This window comes from Thalia democratica, chromosome 2 (genome assembly GCF_965202585.1).
Source record: "Thalia democratica chromosome 2, ktThaDemo2.hap1.1, whole genome shotgun sequence".
NCBI classification, from domain to species: domain Eukaryota; kingdom Metazoa; phylum Chordata; class Thaliacea; order Salpida; family Salpidae; genus Thalia; species Thalia democratica.
This window is the reverse complement of record NC_139166.1, coordinates 61,046,846-61,064,398: the sequence shown is the minus strand read 5'-3', so window position 1 is coordinate 61,064,398 and position 17,553 is coordinate 61,046,846. Positions and strand designations below refer to the sequence as shown.

Genomic DNA, 17,553 nt, shown 5'->3' with positions numbered 1-17,553 from the left:
AATAGTTCTAGAAATATTTTTCGACGTTTTTTTATTTTTTTTTCAACTTAAAAAATAGTAAAACTATTTTTAGGGTAATAAAATAATTTTCAACGAATAGATGAACACTCAAATTTTTTTTCCAATATATTTCGTCAAAATATATTTCGTTAATTGTGAAGAAAATTGTGGATATAACAAGTAAAACATATCATGCGGTGAATCCTAGGGTTCTCTTCATGTCCAAACCAATACTTCAACGCTCGGTAAAAAACCTACTGACACAAGAAGAAAAAAGTCTTGTAGTTTACAAATTTAAATGCTGCTGTGACAACAGCTGCATTGGTCAAACTTCTCGACACCTCACAACTAGAATAAAGGAACATGTTTCCAAGTGTATCACTTCGTATATTAAAGACAAAAAGAGTGTTGCAGTCAAAAATGTAATAAAAAAATCCGCGATAGCAGAACACCTTGTGAATAACTCAAGTTGTAGAAAAAAGTTTGCATTTTCTAATTTCAGTTTGCGACTATGTTTAAATTTCTTGGAATTAATTAGACTTGAAGCCATTTTGATAACTTTAAATAAACCAAATTTATGTAAAAAGAAAGAATTTGACTATACTTTAGCCTTATTTAGATGAAACCATTTTATGTTGATTTTTAAAGTTTGTTTGCTAACATTTTTGTTGGTTACATTTACGTTTACTTAATCGATTAGTTAATTAGTTTGTAAAAATTTTGTATATATACTTGTTGTGTTTTATTGTATTGTTTCAATTGTAATTTCCCTGAAGAGAATTTGACGAAATATATTGGAAAGAAAAATTTGAGTGTTCATCTATTCATTAAAAATTATAAAATAAATTATGATGTTTAAATTACTAAAAATAAAATAAAATAATTGTTTATAAATAAACAAAGTTGACAAAGTAAAGCATTGATTTTTATTATAATTTTTTTTTTCTAAGTGTTATACTACTATTTTAGATCTACAAAATAAATCAGTTGTTTTTATTTATTTCAAAGTTTTAGATATATTGTTTTATTGGTTAAGTATTTTAACCTTTAACTAGTTTAAAAATATAGTATAGAAAAATTAAAGTTCTGTAATTAAATTTTATACTTTTGTTATTAAACCAACATTTTATGTGCACTTTTAAACTATAAAAAAACTTTTTTTTATTGAAGAAATATTTTTAGTTGTTTTTATCAACAAGGTTAAGTAAATTTTTTTTAATTTACTAAATCAATAAAAAGTTTTCTCTTTTTGAACAAGTATAAAAGCATTTCATTGACTAGTGAATATATATTTCTGTGACTATTCAACCATTAAAATGTCCTAGTTTCAAAAACTTACAACATATCTAAAATAAATGCTACAACTAAAAATCTAAAAATGGTTAAACAAAGAAAGACATTACCTGTCCATATTGAAGAGTACCACAATGATGTTAGTTTTGTTAAAATAAATAAACATATTTAAAAAGAAACTTTAATAATTTTTAGTTTTTAATTTTATATTATTACACACTAAAATCAAAAAATATGTTTTTTAAATTTAGATAGTGAAAAGTTTTTTTTATATAAGTGAATAAAAGTGTGAGCTATTATGATTTAAAAATATGCGTTTGGAGTTGAATTAGTTGTAGTAAAACTTATGTGAAGAAACTTGATTAAATTTATTAAACTTTTAATGGTAATGAAGAAGTTGGCAGGTACTTTGGAGTCAAAGACCACATTTCCAAAATAAACATTTTTGCTGCTGCAATTTTACTTTCGTTGCACAGTTGGCTAAAAAGGGAGTTCAAGCAACCATTGACTATACTAAAATAATTTTGCTGAATAGAAAATAAAGCATAGTTAGATTGAATTTGATTTCTTTGTTTCAATATTGGTTTTATTTATTTTCTGCTTCAAGTATTTTGGAAATTGTTTAAGTTTAAATCCAACCAGTTTTTGCCTTTTACAGTGTGTAAAAATTACTCAAAATTCTTCTTGGTTTTTGTCAAAAAATTGCTTGAGAAAGTTACAAAAAACGTTTAAAATACTTATATATAAAAGATATTTTACTATTTTTCTTTCAAATGGTTTAATGTTTATAAAAAAATAAGACTAATAATTTAAAACAAAAAAGTTTAAGACTTTTTTTAATAAAAAAGTTAATATTTTTTTCAAAAATAGTTATATGCTTATCAATAGATTTTTTTTTGTAAATTTGAATATAGATTCCCTGTCATGTGTGCTAAAATAGAAAATATATATATATATTTCTGCATTGATATTTAACTCTTAAAAATGCCTTATTTAGGCTTAAAAACACAAATGAAATTATGGAAAGTTAAGCAGGTTTTTTAGTAAGAAATAATAAATGTTTCTATTTAGATGTTTAAATGAATTTTTCTTTTCTTAGTTAATACTAAACCAAAGAAAAGTAAAAACCTAAAAAAAAGTATTTATGATAGCTTTTAATGTGTTTTTTAGCAGTTGCTGTGTGTCTTAGTATTGAAATAAGTTTTAGGATTTTTTGAGTTCTTTTTAAAGTTCAAAACAGTAAAAAATTGCTGAGTTTAACCTGACCTAACTTTAATATACTTAAGAAGAATAGAACCAAATCCAGTTTTAAAAGAAAACCCCAGCTCTAAAAAATTAAATAAAACTCTTGGTTTAGTTTTTTAGTCACTGAAACCGTCAATGACGGTTTGCCAGCCCACTGTGCATTGACATCTTTTTTTTTTTAAACCACCCAACAATTATACATTTGACTTTTTTTAACTCTTCACTCAGATCCCAGAACATCTAGTGAAAGTTTCAAAAATTTACAAGTTTTCAGTTTTACCCTTAATGAGTTGCATGTGGGATGTTGTTTTCTAAGGGATTCAACTTTGAATTAGTTTATCTCTAGTGCTCTTAAATTTTGAAGTTTATCCCAATAAATGTTTTTTTTTTTTAATTCTTAAGTTTAAAAATTAAGCTATGTTGGTTTACTTTATACTTGTTTTGTTATGTAAAGGGATATGTAAATTGTCACACAAAGAGTCTTTATTTTTAATTGTTTGCATAACACAGATTTCCAAAAATTTTGAACCCTGGAAAAACCTAAAATTTAAGAAATAAAAAAATCCTGAAATTTTAGACAATTTTTACTTGTAAAATAATGAGACTTAGATTATGTATGAAAATATATCATAAAAATTATTTTTTTTTTTATTATTTAGAGTTCTATTTATTATAAAAAACATTTAAAGTAGTATAAGAATATATTTAGTTTCAGTCTAAATAGTAAATATGAGTATATTCTAAATTTTGTTTAAAGGAAATTCACCAAAAACTTTTACTAGTTGCTTATGATCTGTAACAACAACAAGATCTTTATAGCCCTTAATGAAATACTTTGTCTGCTCTAAGAACTACACAATGACAAGCAACTCTCCTTTAATGGCAGCATAATACTTTTTTGATCCATTTGAAAATCTTGAGCCTGTCGCTTTCCAACCAGTTGTGCAGCAGTCTGCAGGGTTAGTGCGCGTCAGGCTAAATCAGGCTAAGTCAGGCTAAATCAGTTTATTTGAAAAAAGTTGAAAAACGTCAGGCTAAATCAGTTTTTTATTTAAAAATTTGAGAATCTCAGTTTTTCTCAGTTCAAATGCATGAAAATTTTTCATTAAAAAAAATTGAGAAGTCTTTTAAGATCAAATTGAGATGTGAATTTATTTCTAAATAAAAGTTTAGTTATTAAAGACAAAATCAGTCAGTATTTGTAAAGATAAATGCTTGGAACCTTTTGTTGAATCTCTAAAAAAAATTTAAGAGTCTCATTATTTTGTTTTGAGTTGATTATATACGTCATAATTATGAAAATTCATTAAAAATATTAATATTTAAACATTACAGTTTAGTTAAACAACTTAACCGTTTGTTTGAGTTTTAATACTAGTGTAAGTGTTTCATTTTAAATTTTAATAAAAGACAATGCACGTCGTTTTCTCATAAATTTTCTGGTTATTATGTTTTTACTTAGTGATAATTAAATTGAACAATTGTGTTAAGTAAAATATATAATTTTTTTACATTAGTAATAGAATAGATATAACATTTAAATAAAACTTATTGCTGAATTTGTTATGTTAAGGGCAAAGGGAGGGGGGTCAATCACCTTTTTCACAATTTAGTCTTATTTTATTGAGTTGTAACTAAGCTATGAGTTGCTTTTTGCAGATTTTTAAAGCTCAAAATACTTTGAGATAAAGCTGGTTGAATTTGGAGGCTACAATAGTACTAATCAAGACCCCCAATACTTAAAATGGCTTATAAAGGGGATTTTCCTTACTTTAAAAAAATGTCAGGCTAAATTGATCTCAGTCAGGCTAAATGAAAAAATTTTCGCGCACGAACCCTGAGTCTGGTAACTGGCTATTGCAGTTGCAGTGTTTCTGCATAAGAAAGTAGCCCAAACCTTGATTTGGCCAATCAGGTGTTAGATCAAAAATTTATACACCAATCTTTGTTGCATCAATGATCATATTTTTATTCAATAAATGCTTAGTTTAAATTTTTTGACCACATGAATTTGTGTTTTGGACAGAAAAATTCTCTAAAAGGTAGCATAACTTTATGGAGTTAGCTGTAGTTAAGGACTTGATTTATTATACCAAGCAAGCTCCATGTATTTGTGTCAGACTTTAGAGTTAGGAATTTCCCAAGTACTCTGGAAAAGGCTCTATGCATTTGTTAGAAAATCTAAATCCTACATAATCAATTGACTTCTATCAGAACTGAAACTTCTCTAGATTAAGAATTATACCTGCTTTTCCAACTTTTGATAAGAAATCTAGTGTTTACCACCAGTGACACTCTAATTCAGAATCATAAAACACGATGTCATCTACACATCTTTCCTTTCACTCAAAATTTGATAAAATAACTGCAAAACAACGATTATAACCATCACCAGACAATACTAAGCTCTGGGGAGCTTTGGTATAACAAAACTTACCAAACAAAGTGATAAATGTTGTGAGATGCTTATCACATTCTCTTGTATTTTTTGTTGTGTTATTTGTCAAAGAATTAATGACAAGAAGGTACATATTTTTGATGTCAGAAGTGCTAACATGTATATTTGTACTTTTAACACATGTTTAACCACTCGGTTTTTAATTTTCCAGTTTATCACTTAAAGGCATACGGGGTTCAACATTTTTTTTCACTAAAAATAATATTGGCTCTTACATAAAAACTTCAAGTACAGACTACAAGTCAGTTTTTATAGTATATAAAAAACTATTTTGAACTTTTGAGATATTTTAATTTTTGTAAAAAGTTTACAATACAAACGTATAGACCAGGGAATGACGCGTGACAATGTTCTACCAAGAACAGAACAATTTAAATTACCTCTAATGTTATTGCTTTTTATACTAAAATATGCAGTTATTTTAATAGTTCAAAATAAATGGAATGTTCAAGTATGAGTGATAACTGTATACAAGGAAATTTATTGTGCTTTACACCCCCTATGATTCTTTATGTGTTGCCACTTGTGTAAATCCATAAAACTTTCATCACAAATAAGTATAAGAATTTCACAAATTAACTCAAAAAAAGTAGTACTGTTATCAGTAAAATAAGAGTTTCGAAGTTTTGGTGAAAAAATTTTAAAATTGAATATTTAATAAAAACAACATGAAGCTGTATCAATATAAAATGCTAATCTTTGCAAAATGAAATTGTATGATTTTGAATTTTGAAGAAAAAGCTCTGGCTTTTATTAAAATCATTTTTGCAATGTGTAGCATTTTGATAAATGAAATCTTAATGAGCTAAATGTATACAGTTTAGATGTATTTAATTTGTTTAATTTTTAGGACTTTAAAAATGCTACTAAGTATACATATTGTAAAATTATCTCTCAGGAGTGCAAAACTAAGTATAAATGAATATTAAAACCTAGGAAAGCAGGGTCTTTTTAAGCTAAAGAATTAAAGCAAAAGCATACCTTTTTGCTGATTTTCAGAAACGTACAAAGCTACGTGCCTGGTATGAACTGCAAATTTTCACAGTCAATTTCCTTGGAAATTTAAAAAATCATATCTATCTTTGCCTTCATATTTTGAGCTACAGTCCTCAGGAAATGTTCCTTTTATAGTTTAAAATACTTTGAATGTTACATTTTGAAAAGTATTAAAAAATAAAACCTTTATATGAAAAAAAAAAAAAAATATATATATAGGTGGTCTTTTTAAATAAAAATTTAATGTTTCATTTAAAAAAAAATCTTAAGTTCAATCTTTTTAAAATTTAATAATAGACTTTTTGTGAAAATTGGAAGAGGATTGGTTAAAAAATCAAGGAGAAGATAAGATTTTTTAATGTTTTTAAAGTTTTTTTTCTGCACCTTTCATTAGGAACCTATTGAGGTCACCAACTTTGATCGCTTATATCTAAAAAATTACTTTAATTTTTTTTTAAGCTTTTAAAAATGCTTGATAGCTTGGATTAAACTCTATAGAATAATATAAACTGGTAATTATCAAGGTAATGTATGCACTTCCCACTGTGCCCTCAATGCATAATCAAAAGTTTGTATTTGTCCAAAATGACTGTTGTTTTTTATGGTTACTAATAAGTAATATAAATACTAATTTTGGCAGGTGTTGCAGCATATATACAGAGACATTGGTAGAAAATACCTTCCTTTTGAAGGCAACACCATACTTCATTTTGACTCGCATCCTGATTTGGGAATACCTGAACGCCTAGACATTAAACATATTTTTGACAAAAACAAACTTTTTGAGTAAGTCATAGTTGTTGTTTTTTTTTCGTAAATTTTAGCTTAAAAATTTTTTATTACAGTAGTCAGTTTTATGCTGAAAAAAGATAGTTTGAATTTGTATAACATATAAACAAAACTTAATACTATAGATTGACCTTTACATGTCACATAAAAAAAAACAATGGTTCATAATTACTTTTCATTAAAATTTTTGGAACAACTTTTTTCCGGTGATTCTTTTATATTTGTTAGTAAATTCTAAAGGTATATTTCTAAGAGTTTCTCTTTTATACTTGGAAAAAAATCCATAATTTCAAACTTCATCAGTTTTTTTTTTTTAGACTTTTGTGCCATTTTATGACATCTTCAGAACTGGATGAAATGTTTGTTTTCTTGATTGTTTCGTAACTTTTTTTACTTTTATTTTGCTAATTTGTCCTATATTTTAATTTGAACTGTTTCTGACTTGAAAGTAAATTGCACTTGTGATCTTTTTGTTTGAAGTAGCAAAAATGGGAAGTGATTAAATAATTTATTTTAAAGCTAATTTATTTTATTTTTTGTTTAGTTTAGTTCTTTATACTGTTAATGACAGTGTAGTTACTCTTTTTATAAGTTTTTGTTATGAAGTTTTCTTCTAATTTGATGTATTGTATTTTTTTTGTAATTTGTATTTTTATTAGTAGCACAACTTTGATTGCTATTTCTAATTATTTGAAATGTTTTTTGTTATTTCTTGAAGTTTTTTTTTTGGAAATTTCTAAATTTAAAATTTTACAAGTTTACACATATCATTTTTTTTTATGTAATTTTTATTGTGCTTTGATATAAGTTTGGCTCTAAACCAAAAAGTTTATACCTTTTCCATATGTTTTTGTTTACTGTAGGCACAAAACATTTAAAAATATCTTGGTATTTTTTGTTTCAATATCTGCTATTAAAAAAGGTAAATTTATTAACACAGAAATGAATGCATATTAATTAACTTTTTTTTGTATCAACAAAATATAGTTGAATATAACACAACAAATTAAATTTGAGGACAATTGTTATTTTTACTTACAATTACTTTTCATTTTGCTGTTGATTTTTGCCAATATAGACTAAAAGTTAATTTCAATTATTATTTGTGTAAGTGATCATGTTTGTAGTACAAGCCAAGTGTCAGCAGCTTTAAAAGAGGAGTTTGACACCAAAACAAGTTTATTTGTGGGCCACAGTTATTTAGAAATAGTTAACTGCATATAATCTTATTATAATTGTAAGCTTATACTTATAGAAAATTTAAACAACCCTAATTGGCATAAGTTGTATTTTAGCTAGAAAGGAAACTATAAATTTGTGATTAGCAGGCCATAGTTTGCTGACCCTTGCTCTAGATTTCTAAGACCAAATTGTTTTGATGTTTATTATAACAAATTTTAGGTAACATGACAATTCTAATTCAGAAAATTTTAGTTCTGAAATATTATTATTAAAAATAATTGATAAATAAATTAATTTAATAATTTACAAATTATTTGAAAATGTTTAAAGGGCGACCACAGCTTTAAAAGTTTTATGTTTTTGAAAAAATAAAAAGTACCTGTGTAGGTCTGATTTCTAATATTATGATAATAAAATAATAAAAAATAATTAGGTTATAATTTTCAAAAGTACTTTCAAGTTACTATAAATAAAAAACTGATTTTAGCTACAACTCAAAAAATAAAATAAAAATGAAAAGTATTTGTAGGTATTAACTAGACCTTTTTTATACGTATTACTTTCTAAGTTTTGGTCCTTTAGATGTTTTTTTAAGATATTCAATTGTTAGAATTTAAATTGTCCAAATTCGAAACATCTACACCCCAAGTTTTATTATATTTTTTTCAAAATATCTGTTTTTAAATATTACCTTCAAGTATTAAAAACTTTATTATACTTGTAATGAAAATGACTGTAAAACAGGGAGCTATCAATAGAAAATTGGATTCTCCCAGCGTGCCTTGGTGGCCACATAAGCGAGGTCATATGGGTGAGAGCGCCCTGGTGCAAGCAGATCGAAGATGGAACTTACCAGTTTTGGATTGGTCAAGACGTGAATGATGGTAGAATAAAGTCAGTTTTTTAAAACATTGATGTAAGCTGAACCTTATTGTTTTTGAAAAGATTGGTAGTTTGTAGTTTTCTACTGAACTTTACCCTAGGTAGACTTAAAATTTGTAATTTTTTTTTTTCAACTATAAAATACATTAAAATCAGGGTTACAAAAAACCTGGAATTTGGAAATTTAGGTAAATAAAACTTTTAAAAACCTGGAATTTAAAATTGTTGAGAAAAACCTGGTATGTAGAACGAAAATCACAAAAAAAAATACTCGAATAAAAGCCTTAAATTATAGAGAATTTCTACATGTAAAGTAATAAGTTTTGGTTAGAAACAATCTATCATAAAGATAAGAAAAATTTGTATCATTAAGAAAAAACTATTGAAAAATACATTTTAAGTAGCTTTACAGTATCTTTTCAATGTTGTTATACTATTTAAAAAAAAATTACCATAGATTTAATTAAAAAAAAAAACTTGTACTTTAAAAAACCTGGAGAAAAGTTCAGATACCTTGAGAAAATTTACAAAAAACATTTCTCAACCCTGTAAAATGCATTAGGATTGGTCTTTTCAGTGTTGCAAAAAAAAACCTGGAGTTTATAAAATTTTAAAAAAAGTTTAGAATTTTGAACCAAAATCACTAAAAAACCTGGAATTTTAAACAATTTTTGCATGTTTAGAAAGAAAATTTCAAATTGACAAAAAAATTCTATCATATATATAAAAAAATGTCATTGTCAAAATTAGTTTTAAATAATTTTAAAGAAGCTTTACAATACCTTTAAATGTTTTATATTGTTTAACACAGTTTTTACCTTAAATTTAATCTTAAACCAAAAATAGACCCAAAAGCATGTTTTTTCAAAAACCTGGGAGAAATTAAGAAAACCTGAAGAAAATTGTCAAAAATCAGTGGCCTATATGTCTTTTTCTTATGTTACAGACTTTTATAACTAGAACATAATTTTTTCACAATATTTATTATTTTAGGCACAATTTTTTTAAGACATAGCAAAATATAGCCATAGGGGAATCCGACTTTTTTTCCTACAAATATTAACCTAAGCTCTTCTGATAAGCTCTAAGTATAAATTACAAGCTAGTATTTAGAATTTTATATTTTTTGATATATTGTAATTTTTGTAAAAAGTTTTCAGTACAAACGTATGGACCGTAATTTTTTGTTGACAGCTTTTTCAGAAATTTATCAATTCTCTAGAAACAGTTTTTCTCCTATTTTCATGATAGAGACCTCAAATTTTTAGGAAACATTTCCTCTATAGTTTAAAAAACTTTGAATATTGGAGTTTTAAGAAAAATAGAAATTTTACTTAAAAAAAAGCAGTTAAAAAAAATTCAAAAAATATCCTGCATTAAAAAGATTAAAATATTTTGATGGACTTCTGTGAAAATTTGACAAAGATTGGTTAAAAAAAAAGGAGAAGATAGATTTTTAGTAAATAGTTTTTTTTTTTGTGTGTTTTTGGCTTGCTCCTTTTGATTCACTATAATTTCTCTAAGTTTTAATTAAGTTGCACGTTGCTTTTTAATATTTTTTAACATTCAAAATAAATCTTGAAATGTAGCCATTATAGATTACAATAAGTTCCTCATTGAAGAGAAAAATATAACAGTAAATAAGTATAATTCACTAAAAATATATCTCCTACGTTTTTTGAGAAAATTACTTGTAATATTTAGACAATTTTTTCGTAAGGAATTGTAAAACCTTTGACAAAAATGATTTTTAATTTGGTTTTGTGGTGTACCACTTGATTACCGAATGGTTACTTTGTACACAAGGTCCTTGGACCAAACTTTTTGGGCGCTTTTTTATATAGTTTAATAAACAATAATATTTCGTCATTAATTTATTTTCTCAAGATTTAAAGTTTTGTTACTTCAGATTTTACTAGATATTTAAAAAACATTAGCTAAAAATTTAAGCAGTGTTTATTACGGCCATCGTCAAGAAAGTTGAGATGCTTCGCGCCATCAATAATAAATAATGAACTTTACCACACGACCATTAATAACATCATTTTAGCTGTGTCAACTTTTCAACTTTACCCACAAACGGTCGCTTCAGTACTTTGTACTTTACCCCGCTTTGTAAGATCCCAACAGCGGTGTCTCGCAACGATGCCTGCCTGATGTGTTCTAATCAGGACGAAACAGGTCGTAGGTTGTCTCGGACACTGTTAGTGATGGTCGTGTGGTAAATTTTATTATTTATTTTTTACTAAAAGTTTAAATTGTTTGTTTCAAAAAGTTTAGGGTAGATGGATTATTAGTGATTTCTATTTATTTGCTGTTTTAGTTTTCTCCTCCTACAATAAACTTATTGTAATCTCCGACTTTAACCGGTTTTATCTTGTAATAAATTTGGATATCAAAAATATGTAAGAAGCAACTTGTAGCTTAATGAAACCTCTACAAAAGAAGATTAGTTTGTAAAAAACAGATATACCTCCTCCAGTTTTCTATTTTTTAAGATGGTACACATAGTAAGAACTACAGCAAAGTAAGAATCAGTAAAATTTCTTATATTTTTGAATATGTACTTAGGTAAACTGTAATTTACCACGAAACTAACATATTTGGTTATTTTTTTACTAAATTTTTAGGTACTAGATACATGAATAAAAAATGTCAGTTACTAATAGTTCATAAAAACAAGTCTGTTGCTATAAAAAATGTTTTCATAGTTATTATTTTTAAAATATGATTTTTTTCGTTAATGCATTATTTTAAATAGCTAAGTTTAAAATATAATACAGCAAAAATTAAAACTTTTTACTTTAGTTAAGATTTAAGATAAGTTTATAGGTAATAATTGCAATTCTAGTAACTAGTGTATATTGTTCTTATGCTTTATAAAATAACAGTTTATTTTTACTATGCAACTAATAATGTAAAATGACATCAAGGTAAAAATAAAATAAATATTAAAATTTTCTAAGTATGTGTCTTAATTTTAACAGAAAAAATACAGCATTTAAAAAAAAAACTTAGTCCATAAAGGGTAGGTCATTTATTAAAACAATTTAATGTTTTTATTGCTAATTACTAGTTGCTTGTTATTTTTATACAAAATTACACTAAAAATGTTAAAATGAAAATATTTATTTTACAACAGTTTTAAACCATTTAGTTTAAAAAAATTTTAAATAAGGTGTCTATTTTTAACAAGCTATTTTTATGTGATTATTTTCTAAACTTTTAGAAAAATAAACTTTTTTATATCAAGTATAAATGGTTTAAAGAAGTTTAAAGTCATAATTTTCTATTTTATTACTAAATACTGCATATATTTTATTGTAAAATTGGGTTGGTAACATTTTAAAGGGAGAGGTTTGAAAACTAACTTTGCTTTTCAAAGTTTAGGAGTGAATTTGTTTTTTAAGTTTATTTTATTTTTTGTAATTTTTTTTTTCATCTCGGACCCACCTATGGCCTTGAAAACATAACAAACTGTAAGTCATTAAAATGTAAATTGTAGGACGTCTTTAAAAGAAGATTATTTTATAGCTGACTGTTGCTATCAGGAAGAAAAATTTCTCCAGTCTAAAAGCAAGGTTCTACTGCATGTTGTGGAAATAAGTGAAGACAAAACGTTAGTTGTTTCAAACTAATATTTATAAAACTAACATAAAAATTATTATGTTATTAATATACCTTCTATCTATAAATTATTCAAGTCAACTTTGTGTTATTTTATTAGTTACAAAATTTTTTTTAAAGATAATACGACATTTTTTAAAGTTAAAATTACTAGTAAGTTAAGTAAAATATAATAATAAGCATAAATTTTTATTTTGAAGTGCTACTCAGGGTTGCCAAAAATCTGGAATTTGAGAAGTTTTGAAAAAAGACCTAGAAAAACCTGTAATTTTAAACAACTTTTGCATGTTAAGTAGAAAAATTTTATTTGACACAAAAAATCTACCATATAGATAAAAAAAATTACCATCATCAAAAAAAATTATTCAAAAACACATTTGAAGTAGCTTTACAGTATCTTTTCAACGTTTTTGTACTATTTAACACAGTTTCTTACCTTAAACTTAACTTTAAACTAAAAATAGACCTAAAAATGTGTGCTTTTAAAAACCTGGAGAAAATTTACCAAAAACATTTGGCAACCCTGGCTAGTATGTTAATATATTATTCTCTATAATTGGTAATTAATTAAAAAAATATCATTACAATATTAAACCTGTTTTGACAGGCAACTTTCAAAGCTCATAAACAAGGATTACATATTAGACATTGACTTGGATTATTTTTCCACTCAAAATCCGTTTCTTGGTATGCTGTGTGAAGAAGACTTTCAAGAACTTCGTAGCATATATGAAGTTGATGAAACCAATATGTTTAATGTAAGTTGTACAAAAAAATTGTTATAAGCCAATGTATGTCATGTATTTACAAACTTTATGTACTTAAACAAAAAGGTTACCTGACTATACAAGTTAAGAAAGTTGAAATTCTTATAAAAGCTTATAAAAAGGGGCCACAGCTCAAAAGAAAATTAAGTTTAGAAAAAATTTTAAAGTTGCATGTAGGTCTAATTGAAAATTATATGATGGAAAATGAAATTAAAAAACAAATGTTAGTAAAACTGATATCTACTAAGAATAGCCGTATTTTATTAATTTTAAAAACTTTTTTTAGCCATACCTGAAAAAAATATATATTCGAAAAAAGGTCATGTAGTTTTAATTTGTGAGTTTTTTTAAATTAAAAGTTAAAAAAAAAAAACTAATAGTGAATAGTTTTCTATTTAGAATATAATTGAGGGAAAAAAGTACTTTTGTTTAAAAATGTGCTCATAGACTAATAATTTTTGTTATAGTATTTCTTATCAGCTTTAAAGAAGTAGTAGGTTTTTAGAGTTATAGTAAAAAATACCTAATTACAGGGTTTCTAAAATACCTCGAAACCTGGAAAAACCTAGAATTTAGAAAATAAAAAAGAGAAACCTGAAATTTAAAATAAAACCACTAAAAAACCTGGAATTTGTAAGTATTTTTATATAAAAAATAAGAAAGGTTTGATAAGATACAAAAAGTCTATTATAAAGATGATTTATGTTTTGTATCATGAACCTTTCTTAAACACATTTAAAGTAGCTTTACAGTGTCTTTTATATGTTCTTATAGTATTTAAGACAGTTTTTTTAACTTAAGTTTATTTTTTTACTAAATAGGGATTAAAAAACTTGTTTTTGAAAACCTAAAAGATAATTACAAAAAACCTTAGGTATAGTAACCTGTAATTAGCTAATTTTTAAACCAATTTAATTAAAACTTTTGATTTTATTTTTGAATCACAATTGAAATACTTGTGCTTCTGTACTAAGGTCATAGTAACTTATTGTTCATGTTTTAAAGTTTTTTTAAGACTTTCAAATTTTTCGGAAATGTAAAGTTTCTTTCCTGTTTTGAAATGCTGTCTGTTTTAAAGCTTTCAAATACCCAAACTAACTAAGACATTTTTTACAAAATCAAATTATTTTCTTTTAAAGTTTCCAAATTCATATTTTATTATTGTAATGTTTTTGTTTAATTTATTTTTTCTATGTACTACTGTTTTTTTTCATAAACTCAGACTAGTTATTGGTTACTACTGCTGGTTTTTTGTTTTGAGGATTGGCAACTCTGTCTAACGAAAAATAAAGATTTCCCGATGCGATTAACCTGAACAAACAAAATAAAATATCTTTTTTTTATCTTTTCAGGATCCAATTTCTCATCAAAAGCTTCAACAAGACAAAATAAAAGAAATGAAAAAACGTTTGAAATGTTTGTACGAAAGAAAGCATCCCACGGTACAAGACGATTTGTTAGTCTAATTTTGTAATACATGGTTTTTAAAGTGTTTAAAAAATATGAAAGAGTTCTCAATTAACAAATAAAAATATAGTTTGTTGTCTTTTAAATCTTTTATGTCTAACGAATTTCCATATATGTCAAGGTATAAAAGAATGCTGAAACTGACAGACAATTACAGAAAGATGAGCTCTGAAAATGAAGAAGACACAAATTTCAATATTGTTTGTTTTGTTTGAATTTTCTAAAGTAGTTTCTTAAGATTTATTTTAACATCTGATGATCTCTTATATCTTAATATAAGAGTGGAATATTGTTTTGTTTATAGTAAACTGTGAAAATAAAATATAAGGTAATTTCTTTAAAAAAACTGAGAATGTATAAAATTAGATTTTTTTAGGCTTTTGATGAATACACTTTATTGATATAAAAATGTTGATGAAAAATTAAAAATAAAACTAATACCCACATGGTTGTTAAAAAATAATAATAAACAATTATTCCAGCTTCACAACGCGGGTATGTGTTGTCAGGGAGACGCCCACGGAGTTCCCCATCACCCCTCATCCGAAGATCGCATCCTCGAACTGATGAGTGCAATGTTCGAAGCTATCTCATTGATGCAAAATAAACCAATCACCGTCACAATCAGCAGGTTACATTAGTTGATTTTTGTTACATTTGATGCAAACTGCGGTCCGTAATGTACTTTCCACACATTTTTAAACAATTAAAATAAAAGTATTTGCGATAAAAACTTCAGATTAATTGTTTTCGTGATACAAATTTACAATTATATATTTAAAAATTATTAATTGATACTGTTTTATTATAGCTAACTTCAATTAAATTGTTGTCTATAATTTTATTTTGGTATTGATTGTCACAATTCACTTTTGTAAATGAGGTCCGTAACAGACTTTTTTCTAAAAAAAATCGTTCAATGATTAGACTTTTAGGCGTTTTACAGGTTGTTACATTATAAAGTCGTCCGACTTGTTTCGAGTTTTGAAACTGAGTAAATACTGTGATTTGTAAAAGAGGACAGAAAATAACCAGGCTTTGCTTATTTTCAAAATGAGTATAAAAGTTTACAGTGTTTTTAATTGCAGGTTAATTTTCTCGTTAACAATACTTATGAGTTATTTTCTGTCTTTAACCGAACAAGTTATTCATAAGTAAAATATCTGTACATCTGTAACCGTTTGCTTTGTAGTAGTTTTCATAATTACTTTTATTAAACTAAAATAATTTCTAGGTCATCAACTGACGATTACTGCCCTCAAGACCAAGTAGAATTTATACAAGACGAAACATTAAAAGTTATTAATAAAATGCATGAAAATATTGAAGTGTTTCATCATTATAAAGATGAATAAATTTTTATATGTATTAGTTTTTTTGTACCGTTTCGAACTCGCCTAGGAAATTTTTTTTTGTTGTTTTTCATTGCATGCATGCATATTTTATACAACTATAAATTAATAATGCTTCATAAACTATTGTTTTTATTATGTTTTTCAGTAAATCTAGAGCACGCAAGTACTTTTCATAAGTTTTTTTTTTTGTAACATTACAATTTTTAAATTTTTTTTGACAATTTTTTTTTCAATTTGCCACACATTTAAAGCTATATACTAAATTTTCATAACTTTACTTTCATTGCTAACGCATTAAGTTAAAGTTTTTCACCATTGTTATTTTATATTGTGTCTTTCAGATGTCAAAATGGTTAAAAACTTTTTTTTCGTTTTGAACTTTGATCAACTAAAATTTACTAGACTTTGAAAATTTACTTTGTAAGTCAAACTTAATTTGATCCATAATAAGTATTATATTTTTTGTACTAAAAAAAAAGAAGTTTAAGTTTTCATAAACAGACCACTAAAAACTCTTTTATACAAAATACATATGTGCTGTTCTTACCAGTCGTATACTTATGCATAATATAAATAAGACTGTGAAATTAAAATCGCAATAAGTTAATTGATGAAGTTTAAATAAAAGACAATAGCAATTAGTAGCTATTAGTTTACAAATATTAAAATTTACAATGTTGCCAAAAACCTGAAATTTGATAATTTAGGCTAAAAAAACCTAAAAATTGATAAGTTTTGAAAACGAACTTTCTACTTAAAGAATTCGAACTAAATACATAAATATTTTCTTATTTTATTAAAACATAGCAGTATAAAGCCCGCAACTTTTACTTAAAACTAAGAATGATCTTTGCTTTAACAAAACTCGTTGAATATTGCAAAACTAGGCTCTATGGGTTTGATCCCATTGCAACACCATCGTGTTGGTTATACATAATAGTTTTTCAAACTTACATATCAGTTTAATAAGTTTCGATTTTTTTTTAATCATAAAAGAAAAAATTTAAGCTTTGTAAGAGTATGATACCTAAAAACGGTTGAGCTGTTAGAATACAAAAGTTTTCAGTATTGATACTATAGTTTGCATCTTATGAGAAAAGCATCCAAACACTTTATTAACTCAAATTTTTTCATTAGCTTTCACTAAGTAAATAATACAAGCCTTTGTTTTTAGCATCTATGTAAGAAAATTGATAGAAAATAAGTTTATAAAGATGTTAATAAAACATTTGTAGGATAATTTTTACGAATTTAGATTCAACTGAGTCAAGATATTTAAGGTTCTATTATTGCTAAACTACACGTTATATATTACTTTTTTTTTGTTCTTATAATGAAGGTTGGCAGCTTTTCTAATGGATGTACCAGATCTACCAGAAAAGTCTTTAGCGGGCATAACAAGAAATAAATACTGGCAGTCTGCGTAGTTTTTGAAAATCATACGGTAGTGTTCTATTGTCGGAAGTATTTCATTTAAGTACTAATTGCTACT

The 17,553-nt window shown here is 25.5% G+C and overlaps 1 protein-coding gene across 1 annotated transcript; it reads left to right on the top strand.

Moving 5' to 3' along the window:
- The first annotated feature begins 1,371 nt into the window (after window positions 1-1,371).
- LOC145828828 (UPF0489 protein C5orf22 homolog) lies at window positions 1,372-16,061 on the top strand. Its single transcript, XM_082936579.1, has 9 exons — window positions 1,372-1,432; window positions 6,633-6,778; window positions 8,708-8,857; window positions 12,351-12,464; window positions 13,080-13,230; window positions 14,592-14,695; window positions 14,828-14,906; window positions 15,189-15,337; window positions 15,941-16,061. Exons 1-9 carry the CDS (start codon window positions 1,379-1,381, stop codon window positions 16,059-16,061), a joined length of 1,068 nt encoding a protein of 355 aa, XP_082792705.1. The 5' UTR covers window positions 1,372-1,378.
- Window positions 16,062-17,553: the final 1,492 nt, after the last annotated feature.

What these genes read in the sequence shown, in the direction of transcription:
- LOC145828828 (XM_082936579.1), top strand. Translation starts at nt 1,379, where the DNA reads ATGGTTAAACAAAGAAAGACATTACCTGTCCATATTGAAGAGTACCAC. An exon ending in GTGAATGATGGTAGAATAAA is followed by an intron (nt 8,858 to 12,350) that starts GTCAGTTTTTTA and finishes TGTAAATTGTAG; the next exon opens with GACGTCTTTAAAAGAAGATT. An exon ending in GAAATAAGTGAAGACAAAAC is followed by an intron (nt 12,465 to 13,079) that starts GTTAGTTGTTTC and finishes CTGTTTTGACAG; the next exon opens with GCAACTTTCAAAGCTCATAA.